This window comes from Morus notabilis, unplaced genomic scaffold (assembly GCF_000414095.1).
Source record: "Morus notabilis unplaced genomic scaffold, ASM41409v2 Scaffold387, whole genome shotgun sequence".
Classification (NCBI taxonomy): domain Eukaryota; kingdom Viridiplantae; phylum Streptophyta; class Magnoliopsida; order Rosales; family Moraceae; genus Morus; species Morus notabilis.
The window spans coordinates 172,188-190,603 of NW_010359578.1; the positions used below are offsets into that span (position 1 = coordinate 172,188).

Sequence of the window (18,416 nt, forward strand, 5' to 3'; positions counted from 1 at the left end):
TTTATGTAAACTATTGGCTTATTAATTTTAATTCATCTCAAATCTTGATCTATTTCTCTCTTTTCTTCCTTTTTTTTTTTTAATATCGTATTTTGTTTTGTTTATTATTATCTAATGTTTATTTTTCGAAACTTTTATCGAACATGTAAGAAATCGATTTAACCACGGTCTAAACACAAACCGGTACGATAACAGAATAAAAAGAACTAACCCGACGCGGTAATATCAAAAATGAAAAAGAAAATAAATTAAAGAGTGGAATTTTTCTTTCTTTTTTTTTTTTTTTTGGGCTGAAATTAAATAGTGGAAAGTTGCAATCAAATGGTTCCATGATAGTTATGTAACATCAAATAAAAGACATAATTGAACTGGACCAAACACGAAATTTGGTACAATATAATTATTGGCAGTGTGCTGTAGATCCGTGATACAACAACATACTTGGACCAATCAACTGCATTTGACATTATCTTCTCAATAAAACTCTCTCCCCTTCCTGTGGCTAAGAAAATCCCTTTGATACTTGTACTGAAAACTCCAAAAATAGCCAAAAAAAAAAAAAAAGAGAAAAAAACACCCACGTTTTGCGCGAAAAACTTGGGGAGTACTTTCCCTTGAGATATTAATTTAATGTTTTGTTTGTAGTGTATATTGTATATGTAAATTGATTAATGACCAAACTTTTAGGAAGTAGCAATTCATGAAGTATTTAGTTCTCTTTTTCCCGTCTCTGTCCCTATTCCGATCATGAAGGGCCTCTGTATTCAACTTTCCCATCACAACTCCATGTATGTTTTTCTTCACTTCTTCTCTTTAATGCCTATACTATATACCTATACATATATATATATATATATATATTACACACTTTGTTTATCATTCTGATATATCTGAACCAAAGCATTTATAGCAAGACAAGAATTCATAGGTATCCTTCTGATAACAACTATACATGTTGAGCATTTTTGCTTTTTGTTTCTTCGCCAGATATATTATCCTTAAATTTTTCTTTTTTTTTTGTTTTTCCTATTTTAATAATATCCGAGTGGGGGTTCAGTGCGAAATGTGGTTAATCTGGTTAGAATGTTTTTCTTATTTAATTCTAGTTCTTTTCTCTCATAATTTATTATCATTATTTTTTTCTTAAGAAAATAATCACCATAACAACTAATACTATACATGTTTTTTATTATTATTATTTTCTCCTTTCTTTTTCTTCTTCTATGGATTTGAATTTCTGGATGATCTCAAATGGTATATTACTTCTGTAATTTTCTTCTTGTTCTTTTGCGAATTAATACGCGTCATGAGATAAGTTGTGAATGTTATTCTCATGAGTATTGCTAGGAATCGAACCCAACTTTAATCCCAACTCATCTAGCAGTAAATTGTTATTTTTTACTTGTGAATACAATTTTTTGATATTAATTGACGCTATTATATTTAAACACTACTACTAAAAATTCACATACTATGAAGTTTAGTACTAAAAAGATAGAATTAGAGTTAGGCAAACGTTATCTTTTAATCAATAGCTTAATTAGGCGTTCAATATATATATATATATATATATATATATATGTATGTATGTACACATACGTACGGAGTAAATATCCACTATATATCGTTTTATCTTAAAAACAGAAAGATATCCACCGCCCAATCAAAATACAAATAACAATTATGGGGAGAAAAAAAGAGCATAAAATATATCCAGTGCTCACCAATTTGTAAACGGTGAAAGATTTAAAAATTTAAATGCCTCATGCTTTTTCCTTTAAGTAACTCATTAATTATATGAATGATCTTTTTTATATATATACAATTATGAATATATTGATCTTTTAGTACCATAACAAAGAGTTTTTTTTTTTTTTTTTTTTTTTTTTTTAAATTTTTTTTTTTTTTGTATCTGAAAAAAAAAAAAGAAATCTATAAGGACTGTTTTAACCATAGATGTATACTATCCATATGTCATTATATGTAGGAGGGGAAAATGTAGCTAAGGGGTAAATAGAGGTCTCATAATTTATTAAAAACAAATAAGTACGTATAAATATCCCTGCATGGTGATTGAGCATTTCAACTATCAATGATAAGCAAATATTATTTAGGTAGAAACCCACATATGTCATTGATGATTACATTCATGAATATGATTCCTTATGCAATCTATTTCCTTGTTAGTGAAAACAGATTATTCCACAGCAGAAGATCAACAAGAACTGCCTACAAAAATCCTACAAAATTTTCCATCCCCTACTTTAGTGTCTCCTCTTCCTCATCCTTGTAAGTAAACCCTAGTCTTCTAACATATATGTGTAGATGTTATAAATGTGTGTGTGTGTGTCTAACATATATGTGTAGATGTTATAAATGTGTGTGTGTGTGTGTGTGTATATATATATATAGGGGTAATTACGTAAATATATCTCCTAGTTTTATTTATTCTTAAATTTATCTCTTTATTTTCAGAAACTATAAAAGTATTCTTTGAATTTTAAACACTTATTTCAATTTGATCTTTATGCACTTTGTGGATACATAAAAAAATAATAATAATAATAGACATATTAACCCATGTATAATTAGACCAAATTTATTTATGAAAAATTTTTTCCGATAAAAATTTGTGAAAATATTTTAAACATTTTAAAAAGCACAAGTTCTAGATATTTTCTTAAAATGAATTTTTTTAGTTTCTTTCATGTTTTGTAATGTTTCTTTAAATTTTTAAACTACTTTTCAGAAACTATTTTAAGGGTTTCTGTCTTATGTTCCCTCTATTTTTTTTTTTTTGTTAACAAAATGCATGAGGGATGAAATTGAAATAAATATATACAAAGCCTAGTTAGTTCCTTATTTACATTGATAAAATTTTCCTTTGCTTTTGTTTGTGGTTAGCCCTAAAATCAGTTGCATTGCAAGTACTCCGTTAACAACGGAAGTTGAAGAAAAGCTAACATTTGATGTGGATGAAGCGAGATTGCTAGTTAAGGAGCTTCAAAATGTTTTTAAATCTGGAAAAACAAAGAGCTATGAGTGGAGAGTTTCACAATTAAAAAGTATAGCAAAAATGCTTGAAGAAAGGGAAAAAGACATCACTGAAGCTCTTCACAAAGACCTTGAAAAGCCTGAACTTGAAGCCTTTATTTCGGAGGTATCATTTTATTCCTTAATTTGTTTGATAAAACTGGATAATTAAGGGCTTGTTCTTTTGAGTGAAAAACTCAAAAAAATACAACTTGAATTACAACTTTATTTGAGTTCATGTTCTTTTAGTTTAAACTCGAGTTCAAACTCGAGTTTAGGAATAAAACTCGAGTTCAAGTTTCCCCTTCAACTCGAGTTCAGAAACTTGAACTCAAATTAATGAACAATATTTTTTATATTCTTAAAAATGCTATAATTTTTTCGTTTTAATTCTAATTGAGATGATTTTTTTCTATGCATTGACAACGAAAAGACGAATAAAACCCGACCTATATACCCTATTAAAATTTTTCATCAACATTGAGTTTTTATTTAAATACTATCTAAATACAAATTCAAGTTTTGACTCACTCAAATGCAAACTCAAAAAGATTCTTATCTCAAACCATAACTCAAATGTACACAACCAAACACAAACTCAAGTTACAAGTTCAACTCAAGTTATAACTCAAATTCAACTCAAGAATTATATTCAAGTTAAACTCCAAAAGAACAAGCCCTAAATGATCCAGTCAAGATCTTAACGAGTTTGTGACGGAAGGGCAAATGTGAGACTTTATCATAGTTGGGGTAGAGTTGTCAAACGTGCCGTGCCGGGCCAGAGCGGCACGCTTGACACCAGGCCCATTAAGGGCCTGGGCCGTGCCTGGCACGACCCTGCACAGTGCAGGGCCGGGCCTGAGAAGAAAAACTCAGGCCCAGTCCAGGCCCTTGGCCCTAGTCCATAAGGGCCTAGGCCGGGCCTGGGCCCAGGCCCTTCACGGGCCGGCCCCGGCCATTGTATTTTTTTTAAATTTAATTAAAAAAAAATATCATATGTCCCAAAAGATGTGATTTTTTTGAATTGACGTAATAGGAGTACACATAAATGACTGCATCGTTAAAAACCTTGCTAAGTAAAACCCGTGGGGAGATCGAGACAAAACCTTAGCGAAAGAAAAAAGAGTGCAGTAGCTAGGAATAGTAAATTACAAACCTAAGTGCTTCCAGAAGATTCTGTTATTTCTAAATTAGAAAAATATGCTTGCATCGAATCATCTGTGTATTGTTGTTTTAGTCTTCTGGCATCTTCCCAGTCTTTAACGCACATTAGCCCCTCCAAGATATCTGGATGCATTATGCTTCTCTTCTCGTCAAGAATTCGGTTACTTGCGCTAAAAGCTTACTCCGATGCTACCGTTGACACTGGAGTCGTCAGAATGTCACGAGCTATTATGGACAGTGTCAGAAAACGATCGGTTTTGCTCCTCCACCACTGTAAGATGTCTAGTTTGTCGTCATCGATTACAAAATTTGCTTCAAAATATTTTATTAGTTCCGTAGACGCTTGTGTTGAGGACGATCCTGCCCTTTTTTCTTTCTTCTTCAAGAAACTCCACGACGATCCTTTAGGCCCCGAATTAGTAGTTGACGACGAAGTTCCCTATTCTTTTTGACCTGTGTTGTATTTTACTTCATACAAACTAAAAACCTTTTATAACATTTTCTTAGTGTCAGTAATACTTAGTTGCATATCTATTTCTAAATTCTCTGCGGTAGCAGTCATCAATGATTTAGTTCCATCTACTCCACACCTAGGATCTCAAATGGTTGCCAATGCATATAACATAGGACAACCTTACCAATAACTTTTAAATTTATTTTCCATTAACTTAACTATATTTCTAAAAAGTTATGTATCCCTATAATAAGAAAATGTTTCTGAAATATTAAATAGTTGATGTAAAGCTAAATGTGCAGTAGGATAATAAACTCTAAAAAGTTATTCAGTAGTATTGTAAAAAACTTCTAGAAATTTAAAAAAATACTAAGCAATCTGCCAATCAGGATCGAAAATTAAAATTTGATCGTTCTTACTGTTTACGTATGTCGTGATAAGTTGTGAATACGGGAGTGCTGCCTTTAACATTAAATATGTTGAATTCCACCTATATCTCACGTCAGTTGGAAACTTTCTTGGCAACATATGACTGTTCCTGTAATATTATTTGAATTCTTGGAGCTGAGCTCCAGAACTATATATGAATGATAATGATTCTCTAATATTTGTAAGATTAGCTGAGATATGTTCAATTCCTGCCTAAACTACTAAATTAATTATGTGACATGCACACCGTTGATGAAAAATTTCCCCTCCAAATGTTGGTTTCAAACTACGTTTAAACAGATTAATTGCAGCTGTATTAGCTGACGCATTATCAAAAGTAATTATTAAAACTTTATCTTCTATCCCATAAAACCTAAAAATTTTCACATTGTACTAAAAATAGATGATGCGTTATGAGGATATGGACATAAACGAAAACCAATTATTCTTTTTTGTAAAACCCAATCATCATCAACGTAGTGCGCTGTGACACATAAATATCCAGTTTTATTGCACCCCTCCCACATATCAGAAGTGCAAGAGACAGTAGCATTAAAAGTCATAAAATTATCAACAAGAGATTGTCTCATTGCATAAAAAACTTTCATGCAATCAGAATGAGTTGTGTTTCTACTTACCCATTTAAATTGTGGGTAAAAGGCTGTCTGGATGAATTCTTCGAACGAGGCATCATCTGTAAAAGAAAGAGGCAATTTGGCACTAGTTAAAAATTTAGCTAGTGCCTCATGAGCACGTTGTGCATCGTATGTAAAATTTTGTAACCTCTGTGATGTGAGTGATAGTGTTTGTTGGCGGGAGTCCACACTCCCACCTTGGTGCAACGGTGAAATGCTTATCCAGATGACCAGTACCCCCACCCATTTTATTAGAAAAGTATTTTTTACAATATTTACATACCGCACGAATTTCCATCTCACATGTTTTTGGATTTGGTCGGGGCTCCTCGGTGAAATGCTGCCATGACAGAGAAGTTCACGGTCTTTTTCCCCTGCTGTGTTCTCCAGCTTCGTTGTTGTGCACTGAAACATTATCCACCGGAACATTTTCTGGTTTAGTGGGGGTGGGGTGGGGAGACATCATTTCTTCCTCAAAAAATGCCTCATCACTAAGCTCAGGAATAACAGTGAAATCATGGAAGTTTGGTGCAGCCATTTTTTAAAAATTGATAGAACTTGATTGAACTTTGTAAATGAAAGAGCAAGAAAATGAATGAACGCGAGAAAAAAAGCTTAGAATCAAAATCAAAGAGACAAATTGAGAGATAGAATTAGAGTGAGATGAGAAGTTGAGAGTGAATTATTGTGTGGGATTTATGGTGGAATTAAGGGGTATTTATAGGAGATATTGGGGTGAAATTCCTGATTCTAGCCGTTGGACCCTTCGCGGGCCCAACGTACGACACGTGACGGGCCTCCCGTTTGGCCCGTCATGTGCCAAACGGGAGACACGTGACGGGCCAAACGGGAGGCCCGTCATGTGCCGCCCGTTGGGCCCACAAAGGGCCCCCTGGACCAATTGAAATGGGCTGTTTCATGGGTTGTTTTGTGGGCTTGGGCCGGGCCGAACAAGGGCCGAATCAGGGCTTGGGCCGTGCAGAACAAGGGCCGTGCCGCGGGCCTCCACGTGCTTGGGCCGCGGGCTGAGAAGCTGAGGCCCAGCCCTAGCCCACTACATGTGCCGGGCCGGCACGGCCCGTAACAGTAGCGAACCGGGCCGTGCTGAATCCGGCACTATTGCAGGCTGGGCCGGGCCGTCCATGGACGGCCCGGCCTATTTGACACCTCTAAGTTCGGGTGTGTGATTTGTAATGTTTTGAAATTCAGGGGTCAAAACAGAATAAGGTCCATAGTTCAGTGGCCGAAATTGAAATTAACCCTAACAAATTAAAAATGCAGATTTCTACATCAAAATCCTCGTGCCAGCATGCACTGCAAGAGTTACAACATTGGATGGCACCTGAAAAGGTTAATACTTATAAAATCAGTCCAATAATCTCTCTCTGTTTTTTTTTTTTTTTTGTGTGGCTCCTACATAAAAATGAGAATTAATATGTATATTGGACATATTTTTCAGGTCAAAACTTCAATCACATCATATCCATCGTCTGCAGAAATTGTATCAGAACCTCTAGGAGTTGTGTTGGTGATCTCAACATGGAATTTCCCTTTCTGTATGTCTTCTCTCATATCATGGCTACTTTAACATAAATTACAGATATAAGCATGCTTATTATGTCCAAAGCAAATAGCTAATAACTTTTTTTATATCTTTTGGTCATCTCAACATGGAAGTATTAACTTAATAATATTTTGGTAATCTCAACATGGAATTATTCACGTAATGCATATCTTATATTGATGGCTGTTTGGTGCACACGTTTAAATAAGTGATTTTATAGTTCTGAATATAGACCTATTGATAGGAACTTTTTTTATTTAAATTTTTTGTGAGAGAAAAATAGTTTAGAGAATTATAATCATGGTTTCAAACGCGTGAACTAAAGAGGTGTCTCATTATTAGTTTTCAAAAATTTTTATTTTGGGGAGAGTATTAAGCCCCGTTCACTTCGCGGATTCGAGTTTTCAATTCGAGCTGAAACGTGACATTTTCTGAAAGCTTTTAACTGTAGTAAAAAAAAGTTATATGTGACATTTTTTGAGAGCTTTTAACTGTAGAAATCTAGAATTGAAAACTCGAATCGGTGAAATGAACGAGACCTTAATGTCTATTTTATTTGCAGTGTTATCTCTTGATCCGGTGATTGGAGCTATTTCAGCTGGGAATGCAGTGGTTCTAAAACCATCAGAAGTAGCTCCAGGAACATCATCCTTACTTGCAAGATTGTTTGAGAAATACTTGGACAATTCTGCCATTAGGGTTGTTGAGGGGGCTGTTCCAGAAACAACTGCACTGCTTGAGCAAAAATGGAATAAGATATTATATACAGGTCAGTTTCTCAGGCTTATTAATTTCATTTTCAAGGTACTACTTGTTTTTCCACTCTTTCAATTCTTTGAATGCATGTTAAAATATTTCTCAATACATGATGTATATATATAATCATAGTTGAACGAGATAGATTCACATATTTACACGATTATGCTCCTATGTGCTCCCGAACTTTAAGTTTATATCCACTTTATCCTCATAACTTTAAGAAACTCCACTTTGTTTTGCAAACTATGAATTAATCTCATTTACCTTTCTATTAGAATTTTTGTCAAGAACATGTCGATAAAATAGGGGAGCAAGTGTGGTCTCCCTGTATTATTATTAGAATTTCCATTAAAAACAAACGGAAAAGACCATGTGAGTTAATTTTCTCTTTTTGTTAAGGGTAAAATACCTGAGTCTCATATTATCTAAATATAAATACAACCACAGTTATATAAGGATATTAAGTCACCCATTTAAATATGTTAGCCTTTTAAAATGGAAACTCAATATTTTATAAAGTACAATTCTTCTCCCTCACTTTTTTCACTTTTCTTCTCATCTCTCTTCAAACTCTAACACTTTTTTTATGTCCTTTTTAACAGAAATTCTAAAAAATAGGACTAATTTAAAATTTGTTGAGTAAAATAAGAGTTTTTAAAGTTCGAAGTCAAAACGCATATAAGATTGATCCAATAAATAAATAAATAAAACCTTCTATACATTAAGACATCATTGGGTAAAGATATAGACATTCTTATGAACATTAAAAAAAAGGAACATTACATGATAAACATTATCAATCAAGGCCTAAAAAGGAGGAAAAGAACAAAAAACAAAAAAAAAAAGAAAATTCTACAACAATCAAATATTGATCACGATGGACATTATACATACTATATTATATTATAATATGTGCAGGTAGTGCAAGAGTTGGGCGCATTGTGATGGCTGCAGCTGCAAAGCACCTTACACCAGTTATTCTTGAACTTGGGGGCAAGTGCCCAGCTGTTGTTGATTCAAATCTTAACTTACAGGTTGGTACCCTAATAGTTTAGTGGGGGTTTTTTTTTTTTTTTTTTTTTGTTATTCTGAATTTAAATAATTCAATTATGTAGGGATGCACGTCTAAATTTTATTAATAAAAGGGTATAAAAATAAAATATTTTATATAAAAAATTCCAGGGGAACATATATATATATATATATATATAATATCATGCATTTGTATATGTATTTTTGTTTTGTAAATTTCATGGTTATAAGTTTTGATGAATGTGTGATTTTAAGGTTGCTTCCAGGAGAATAATAGCAGGCAAGTGGGCTTTGAATAATGGACAAGCTTGTATAGCTATTGATTATATCATCACAACCAAAGACTTTGCTCCCACGTTGGTAAGTTTTATGGACAAAATGATTATCAATTCCACATGCACATATATTACACTTGAGGTTGATTATCAATGCTTTCTATATTCATACTTTGGTGAAACTTTTTCAAGTGCAGGGTCTAATTTGTGGTAAGACACACACACATATATATATAGTTATATATTAGTGATGTATATATTTTTCATCGTCATATGATTACATTACAATTCTGTCAGAATCAAACAACATTATAATAGTTGATTAGCAAAAACAATATTATAAAATTAAGTTTGATGACTTTTAATTTATTAGATTGTAGTCATGATATAATTAATTAAGTTTTAAGCATTGTCTTCCCAAACTTTTCGGTTTTTGGTAACTTGCCCCTACAATTTTAATTTTGGTAAATTTTCCCCAAACTTTTTAAATAGTTGTAATTTGTCCTATTTTGTTAATTTTCCATTAAATTGAGGGCTTGAATTTGAAAGATTTGCATTATGATTTGAATTTGATTTAGAAGGTGCGCTTGTGCTTTCCGTCACTAATTTAACGGGAAGCTAAGCAAAATAAGACACATGCAACAATTTAAAAATTCATTGATAAATTATCAAAATTAAAAGTTTTAAATAATTGTCAAAAACTAGAGATCCACTACAAGAATCAAAGCCTTTAGTGAGGACTTTTGCCATCCCTAAAACCCCAATTAGTTATGTTGGAACAAAAAGTATCATGTCACTTGTAACATTTACTATTACTGTTCTGTACGTAATATATATGAATGTTTCCTTTTCCTTAAACCATGTATCTCTATTGCTCTATTCAACAGATTGATTCTCTAAGACGTGAATTGGAACAAAGTTTTGGACAAAATCCACTGGAAACTAGAGATGTTTCTCGTATAGTTAACAAATACCATTTCTCACGTTTGCTGAAGCTCTTAGACGAAGATAAGGTCTCAGATAAGATTGTACTGGGAGGCCAAAGTAATGAAGACCAATTGTGAGTACATGACACACACATACATTATATACATACAACACATGTATATATATATATATATATATGTATATATAAATACACATAATATATGTATATACATATATTGGTTTCTCTACTGGCATGGGTCACGATCTTAAGCATATATAAGAGAAATTAATAAACTATATAACATTGATCGCAGAAGGATAGCACCAACAATTTTATTGGATGTTCCAGATGACACTGAGATAATGAAGGAGGAGATATTCGGGCCATTTCTTCCTATTGTCACGGTCAGTAAATATATTATTATTATTATTATTATTATTATTATTGTTGTTGTTGTTGTTATTATTATTATTATTATTATTATTTTGAATGTGGGGTCGTGGATTTTAACTCTAAATCAAGTATGGAATTGTCGATCGTGTTTGGAATTGTCGATCGTGTTTTTATTTTTCACGTTTTTTGAGAAAAAAAAAATGAAAATGTTTCCAAAACGGCATTTGGCGCAATAAAGACAAAAAAGGGAAATGAAAATGATTTTTTGGTTTAGTGTAAAATGAGAGAGAAATGAAAAACGACTTTTTATTTTTTGTTTTCGTTTTCTCCTCTCTTGAGCAGAGAGAGAGAAAGAGAAACATTAATGAGTTTTTTTACACTGAAAATAATCTTTTGATAAAACTACCAAACACATTTTCAAAAATGATTTCTGTCTGAGATTGAAAACGTTTTCATTTTCATTTTCATACAAAAAATAAAATCATTTTAAAACGAGTTCCAAAATGCGCCCATGATTTCGTTGTGCCTACAACCACCATAATGTGATAAGTAGCACATCTGTTTTAAACAAAATAAAGCATATTCGAGCCACTACTAAGTAGCGGATTAGATATCTTTTTATATCTTACCGTGAAATTCTTATGTTTTAAAAATAATATAACAGGCGATAAGAAAACTATTACATATTACTTCATTACAAAATCATGTTGATTTATAGATTTTAATCCCAAGCTACTATAATTCATTTCTCATCCTTTTAATTATTTAATCTTGCAGGTTGAGAAGATAGAAGACAGTTTTGATGTCATAAACTCAAGACCCCAACCTCTTGTTGCATATCTTTTCACTAACAATGATCAATTGAAGAAAGATTATGTGCAGAACGTATCTTCAGGAGGAATGCTTGTAAATGATACAGTTCTACATGTGAGTTTCTTCTTCTTCTTTTTATATATATATATATATAGATATATATATATATAGATTTTCACTAACAATGATCAATTGAAGAAAGATTATGTGCAGAACGTATCTTCAGGAGGAATGCTTGTAAATGATACAGTTCTACATGTGAGTTTCTTCTTCTTCTTTTTATATATATATATATATAGATATATATATATATAGATATACATATATATATATATATATATATTTCATCTCTTATTTTTGTACAATGTGTATCGAACCCATTCTCTTAGTCCCACTACATCCTATCCCATGCTGTTTAATCTAATGGCCATTCACATGTATCCCATCTTCTTAATACTTATGTTTCTATTAATTTCATTTAGATATTTTTCTTCTTTTTTGAACCTACAACAATAACAACAAACCTTAATTCCAACTTAATTAGGGTCGGTTATATGGATTTCACTTTTTTACGCAGCTCTGTTCGAATCTTTTTTGAACCTAATGCCTTAAAATTATGGTGGATCGGAAAATTGCTCCTTAAACTAAATATTGAGAATTCTCTAAAAGTCACAAAATTCATATACATTTTTAACACAATAATAATAGATTGATCATCTACATCTCATATATGATGTAAATGTTCCATGTCACTATATATGCTTTATAATCACTTAACTATACCTTCATTTTTATTTGATTATTACACTTTACTAATTGGAACATTTTTCTTTAATATATATATATATATATTGTGCTGCAAATTACTGATTAGCTAATTATTATAAAACATTAATATTGCAGGTGACGGTTGATGGTTTACCGTTTGGAGGAGTGGGAGAGAGTGGGATGGGTTCATATCATGGCAAGTTCTCTTTTGATGGTTTTAGCCACAAGAAGTCAGTTATGTACAGGGGCTTTGAGCCTGATGCCTCAGTCAGATATCCCCCATACACGCCTCAAAAACAAAGATTATTGAAGGCCTTACTCAGCGGCAAAATACTTGCAATTATCCAAGCTCTCATAGGATGGTTTTAATATACATCAATTTTCATGTAATTAATAATGGAGATAAATTTGCATCTTTGACCAATTAGACATTAGATTATTGTATTCACAACAGCTTGATGTTAAAAGTAATTATATGTTCTGGCTCTCTGGACACATTTTAACCATTTTTTTTCTCACTTTATCCTTATAATTAGGTCTAATAATTTTTTCTTGGTAGTTTTTTTATCTCGATAATAAGTTAGCTTGGGGATCCCGGTTTTTGATTCTTTCCTTTGTCACTTGTTTCTTCGATCAAGCACTAGAAGTTGATCGCGGTTGCACACATGCATAGTTTAGCAGTAAAATTCACACCTGACTCCGTCAAAAGACATATCATTAAAAGCCTTTACTTTTAAATTCATAAAATGACGATGATGATGATAAAAATACTAGCGGTTGTTAACCATTCTGGCTTAATTTCTGGTTGTCATCTATGCCTATGAGTATGGAGAACCATTTTAATAAAATTCAGTACTTTGGTGATCGGTAAAATTGTGTTTATAGGTACCCTGAATTATTTATTTTTTTATTCTTTCAAAATTTGTGAGCGGATTAATACTCGTCATTCTAAAGGTTAATTATTCGTTACGTAAATAATTATAGGTTCTTGGTATGAAGACTATTTCCTTTCTAAAAATTCTACTTGATGTATAAAAGTTAATTATTTGTTACGTAAATAATAAATAAATATATAAAATCAGACGGTACACTCGTTGGGCCTATTTGAAGTGAATAGGTGATATTGTCCTCAAACAAAAAGGCAAGACTTCAAAAATTAGGTTAATCACTTTTGATATTAGAATATTAAGTTAACAAAAAAAAAAAAAAAAAGAGAACCTTGAAAAAAGGAGAATCTTCATGGGAAAAAGGGGGTGTAAACGGGTCACAAGGTTGGTCCCCATCGACCCACTAGGTTTTAACTCGCACCGTCCCATTATTTACTGGGTTAGGTTAGTGCGAAGCGGTTAAAATGATATCCCTAATCTTGTGTTGTGAGACCTGCAACCGTGGCAAGATCCATGACAAAACATGCTACTGACATAAGTAAATTAGAGCACATAAGTACAATTTTAGTACTAAATATATAGCATCAGGCAATTGTAGCACGCTAGCATAAGATGAGCTTGTACTTTAGAAAAAGTCTAATTTATCCGAAATTTGACCAAATAGATTTTTTTTTTTTTTTTGGTTGTTAAAAGTTGACAAGAATAATCAATTTAAGAGGTGTCAATGTTATTAAACAAAAATCAATAGAGTGCCCATGTTAATAATTTTCCTTTGGCAAGTTTTTAGAGGCTTTATCTATTATATAATAAAAATGTGATGAAACATGCAGCCGTCAACCAAATTTTTTTCCGTTTATACCCTCCGTGTGTTATATTTTTTACTTATTTGTTATTTACTCTTTTCTCTTAGAATTTAAGAAAAATAGTTAATATGTGTTTCCATTTATGCCCTTCACCTTTTGTATTATATACTTATTTGTTACTTACTTTTTTTTATCTTACTTAAGGCTCACAAAATGCGGTTTAATTTTTATTTCTATTTATGCCCTTCACTCTTTTTATTTTTTACTTACTTGCTATCTACTATTTTTTATTACTTAAAGCTTAGAAAAAAGCGGTTAAATTTACGTTTTCTTTTATACCCTTTACTTTTAGTACTTTTTATTTTCTTGTTATTTACTATTCTCTCTTATTTATAGCTTAAAAAAAATGATTTATTTTTTTGTTTCCAGCCCGTCATCTTTTGTACTTTCTTTTTACTTATATAAGTTTTTTTATTTATTTAGAACTTAAGAAAAAGTGGTTAAATTAAATAATAATTGTATTACGTGTCGAAAGTGACTTCTGAACCATCGCTCATCAAAAACTACGTAAGATTTTGTTAGTTTATTTACTTTTTTCTCTTACTTAAGGCTACAAGAAAAAGATTAAATTAAATAATAATATTTCTATTACATGATAAAATGATCATTTTATCATTTTATTTAGACTAAAACCTTATATTAATAAGATGTTTAAAATTTATTTGCATCAAGTTTTTGTTTCATAACTTGTTTTTAATGATATAGATACATTATATGCAGATCTTTTTCTTGTGCTATGTTTTTCAAATAACAAATAAAATATTCACTATTATTTATAACCTTTTAAAATTATTTTACTTCCTCTTCGTAACGCTTTTTATTTTTTAAACTATAATTAATAGACTCTGATGATTATTTAGAACTTATTTGTCTATCTTATAAAATTATTTTTCTAATAAACAATAAATATAATAGTTAAATTTATGTCCTATTATAATTAGCACGTGCAATTGTTTTTTTTTTTTTGTTTTTACTAGTTTATATAACAAGTCACCAAATAGAGATGATACATTGAAGCTCCTGGCGATTGTTTTGACTATACTTATTTTAAAGAAAAATATTGAATAACCATATGAGGCTATAGTTCCACCCTCTTATATGTGGGGCCACCACGTTGAAAAATTTTCATATTCAACCAATATTCCAATAAAAAAAATTCTTGTTACAAAATACAATGTGAAGCATTCCAGTAATTTTCTACAAGAAATGTCGTCACGTGCTACTATTACTATATATACTACTATTAACATGGTGGCTAACTTGCTACCACTAGCCGCCGTAGGATCTGGTGACCATGCTGAATCATGATCAATCCAGACTGTCATTTCCCACCGACTCCACCTAACATTGGGCCAGACAAAGATTGCCACGGCCACATATATATAGATATATATATATATAGATATACATATATATATATATATATATATTTCATCTCTTATTTTTGTACAATGTGTATCGAACCCATTCTCTTAGTCCCACTACATCCTATCCCATGCTGTTTAATCTAATGGCCATTCACATGTATCCCATCTTCTTAATACTTATGTTTCTATTAATTTCATTTAGATATTTTTCTTCTTTTTTGAACCTACAACAATAACAACAAACCTTAATTCCAACTTAATTAGGGTCGGTTATATGGATTTCACTTTTTTACGCAGCTCTGTTCGAATCTTTTTTGAACCTAATGCCTTAAAATTATGGTGGATCGGAAAATTGCTCCTTAAACTAAATATTGAGAATTCTCTAAAAGTCACAAAATTCATATACATTTTTAACACAATAATAATAGATTGATCATCTACATCTCATATATGATGTAAATGTTCCATGTCACTATATATGCTTTATAATCACTTAACTATACCTTCATTTTTATTTGATTATTACACTTTACTAATTGGAACATTTTTCTTTAATATATATATATATATATTGTGCTGCAAATTACTGATTAGCTAATTATTATAAAACATTAATATTGCAGGTGACGGTTGATGGTTTACCGTTTGGAGGAGTGGGAGAGAGTGGGATGGGTTCATATCATGGCAAGTTCTCTTTTGATGGTTTTAGCCACAAGAAGTCAGTTATGTACAGGGGCTTTGAGCCTGATGCCTCAGTCAGATATCCCCCATACACGCCTCAAAAACAAAGATTATTGAAGGCCTTACTCAGCGGCAAAATACTTGCAATTATCCAAGCTCTCATAGGATGGTTTTAATATACATCAATTTTCATGTAATTAATAATGGAGATAAATTTGCATCTTTGACCAATTAGACATTAGATTATTGTATTCACAACAGCTTGATGTTAAAAGTAATTATATGTTCTGGCTCTCTGGACACATTTTAACCATTTTTTTTCTCACTTTATCCTTATAATTAGGTCTAATAATTTTTTCTTGGTAGTTTTTTTATCTCGATAATAAGTTAGCTTGGGGATCCCGGTTTTTGATTCTTTCCTTTGTCACTTGTTTCTTCGATCAAGCACTAGAAGTTGATCGCGGTTGCACACATGCATAGTTTAGCAGTAAAATTCACACCTGACTCCGTCAAAAGACATATCATTAAAAGCCTTTACTTTTAAATTCATAAAATGACGATGATGATGATAAAAATACTAGCGGTTGTTAACCATTCTGGCTTAATTTCTGGTTGTCATCTATGCCTATGAGTATGGAGAACCATTTTAATAAAATTCAGTACTTTGGTGATCGGTAAAATTGTGTTTATAGGTACCCTGAATTATTTATTTTTTTATTCTTTCAAAATTTGTGAGCGGATTAATACTCGTCATTCTAAAGGTTAATTATTCGTTACGTAAATAATTATAGGTTCTTGGTATGAAGACTATTTCCTTTCTAAAAATTCTACTTGATGTATAAAAGTTAATTATTTGTTACGTAAATAATAAATAAATATATAAAATCAGACGGTACACTCGTTGGGCCTATTTGAAGTGAATAGGTGATATTGTCCTCAAACAAAAAGGCAAGACTTCAAAAATTAGGTTAATCACTTTTGATATTAGAATATTAAGTTAACAAAAAAAAAAAAAAAAAGAGAACCTTGAAAAAAGGAGAATCTTCATGGGAAAAAGGGGGTGTAAACGGGTCACAAGGTTGGTCCCCATCGACCCACTAGGTTTTAACTCGCACCGTCCCATTATTTACTGGGTTAGGTTAGTGCGAAGCGGTTAAAATGATATCCCTAATCTTGTGTTGTGAGACCTGCAACCGTGGCAAGATCCATGACAAAACATGCTACTGACATAAGTAAATTAGAGCACATAAGTACAATTTTAGTACTAAATATATAGCATCAGGCAATTGTAGCACGCTAGCATAAGATGAGCTTGTACTTTAGAAAAAGTCTAATTTATCCGAAATTTGACCAAATAGATTTTTTTTTTTTTTTGGTTGTTAAAAGTTGACAAGAATAATCAATTTAAGAGGTGTCAATGTTATTAAACAAAAATCAATAGAGTGCCCATGTTAATAATTTTCCTTTGGCAAGTTTTTAGAGGCTTTATCTATTATATAATAAAAATGTGATGAAACATGCAGCCGTCAACCAAATTTTTTTCCGTTTATACCCTCCGTGTGTTATATTTTTTACTTATTTGTTATTTACTCTTTTCTCTTAGAATTTAAGAAAAATAGTTAATATGTGTTTCCATTTATGCCCTTCACCTTTTGTATTATATACTTATTTGTTACTTACTTTTTTTTATCTTACTTAAGGCTCACAAAATGCGGTTTAATTTTTATTTCTATTTATGCCCTTCACTCTTTTTATTTTTTACTTACTTGCTATCTACTATTTTTTATTACTTAAAGCTTAGAAAAAAGCGGTTAAATTTACGTTTTCTTTTATACCCTTTACTTTTAGTACTTTTTATTTTCTTGTTATTTACTATTCTCTCTTATTTATAGCTTAAGAAAAAATGATTTATTTTTTTGTTTCCAGCCCGTCATCTTTTGTACTTTCTTTTTACTTATATAAGTTTTTTTATTTATTTAGAACTTAAGAAAAAGTGGTTAAATTAAATAATAATTGTATTACGTGTCGAAAGTGACTTCTGAACCATCGCTCATCAAAAACTACGTAAGATTTTGTTAGTTTATTTACTTTTTTCTCTTACTTAAGGCTACAAGAAAAAGATTAAATTAAATAATAATATTTCTATTACATGATAAAATGATCATTTTATCATTTTATTTAGACTAAAACCTTATATTAATAAGATGTTTAAAATTTATTTGCATCAAGTTTTTGTTTCATAACTTGTTTTTAATGATATAGATACATTATATGCAGATCTTTTTCTTGTGCTATGTTTTTCAAATAACAAATAAAATATTCACTATTATTTATAACCTTTTAAAATTATTTTACTTCCTCTTCGTAACGC

The 18,416-nt window shown here is 31.2% G+C and overlaps 1 protein-coding gene across 3 annotated transcripts; it reads left to right on the plus strand.

Annotated features, from left to right (window-relative positions):
- The first annotated feature begins 528 nt into the window (after positions 1–528).
- On the plus strand, positions 529–12,753 carry LOC21391306 (aldehyde dehydrogenase family 3 member H1). Of its 3 annotated transcripts, none has more exons than XM_024163413.1 (13): positions 529–788; positions 2,188–2,289; positions 2,905–3,160; positions 6,997–7,065; positions 7,175–7,271; positions 7,842–8,048; positions 8,957–9,072; positions 9,326–9,430; positions 10,233–10,405; positions 10,587–10,677; positions 11,444–11,537; positions 11,682–11,737; positions 12,383–12,753. In XM_024163413.1, exons 1-13 carry the CDS (start codon positions 748–750, stop codon positions 12,614–12,616), a joined length of 1,641 nt encoding a protein of 546 aa, XP_024019181.1. In that variant the 5' UTR covers positions 529–747; the 3' UTR covers positions 12,617–12,753. The 3 variants fall into 3 exon arrangements, with proteins under 3 accessions (XP_024019181.1, XP_024019182.1, XP_024019183.1); XM_024163414.1 differs by having other exon boundaries at positions 2,197–2,289; XM_024163415.1 differs by lacking the exon at positions 11,682–11,737 and having other exon boundaries at positions 11,444–11,593.
- The last annotated feature ends 5,663 nt before the right edge of the window (positions 12,754–18,416 follow it).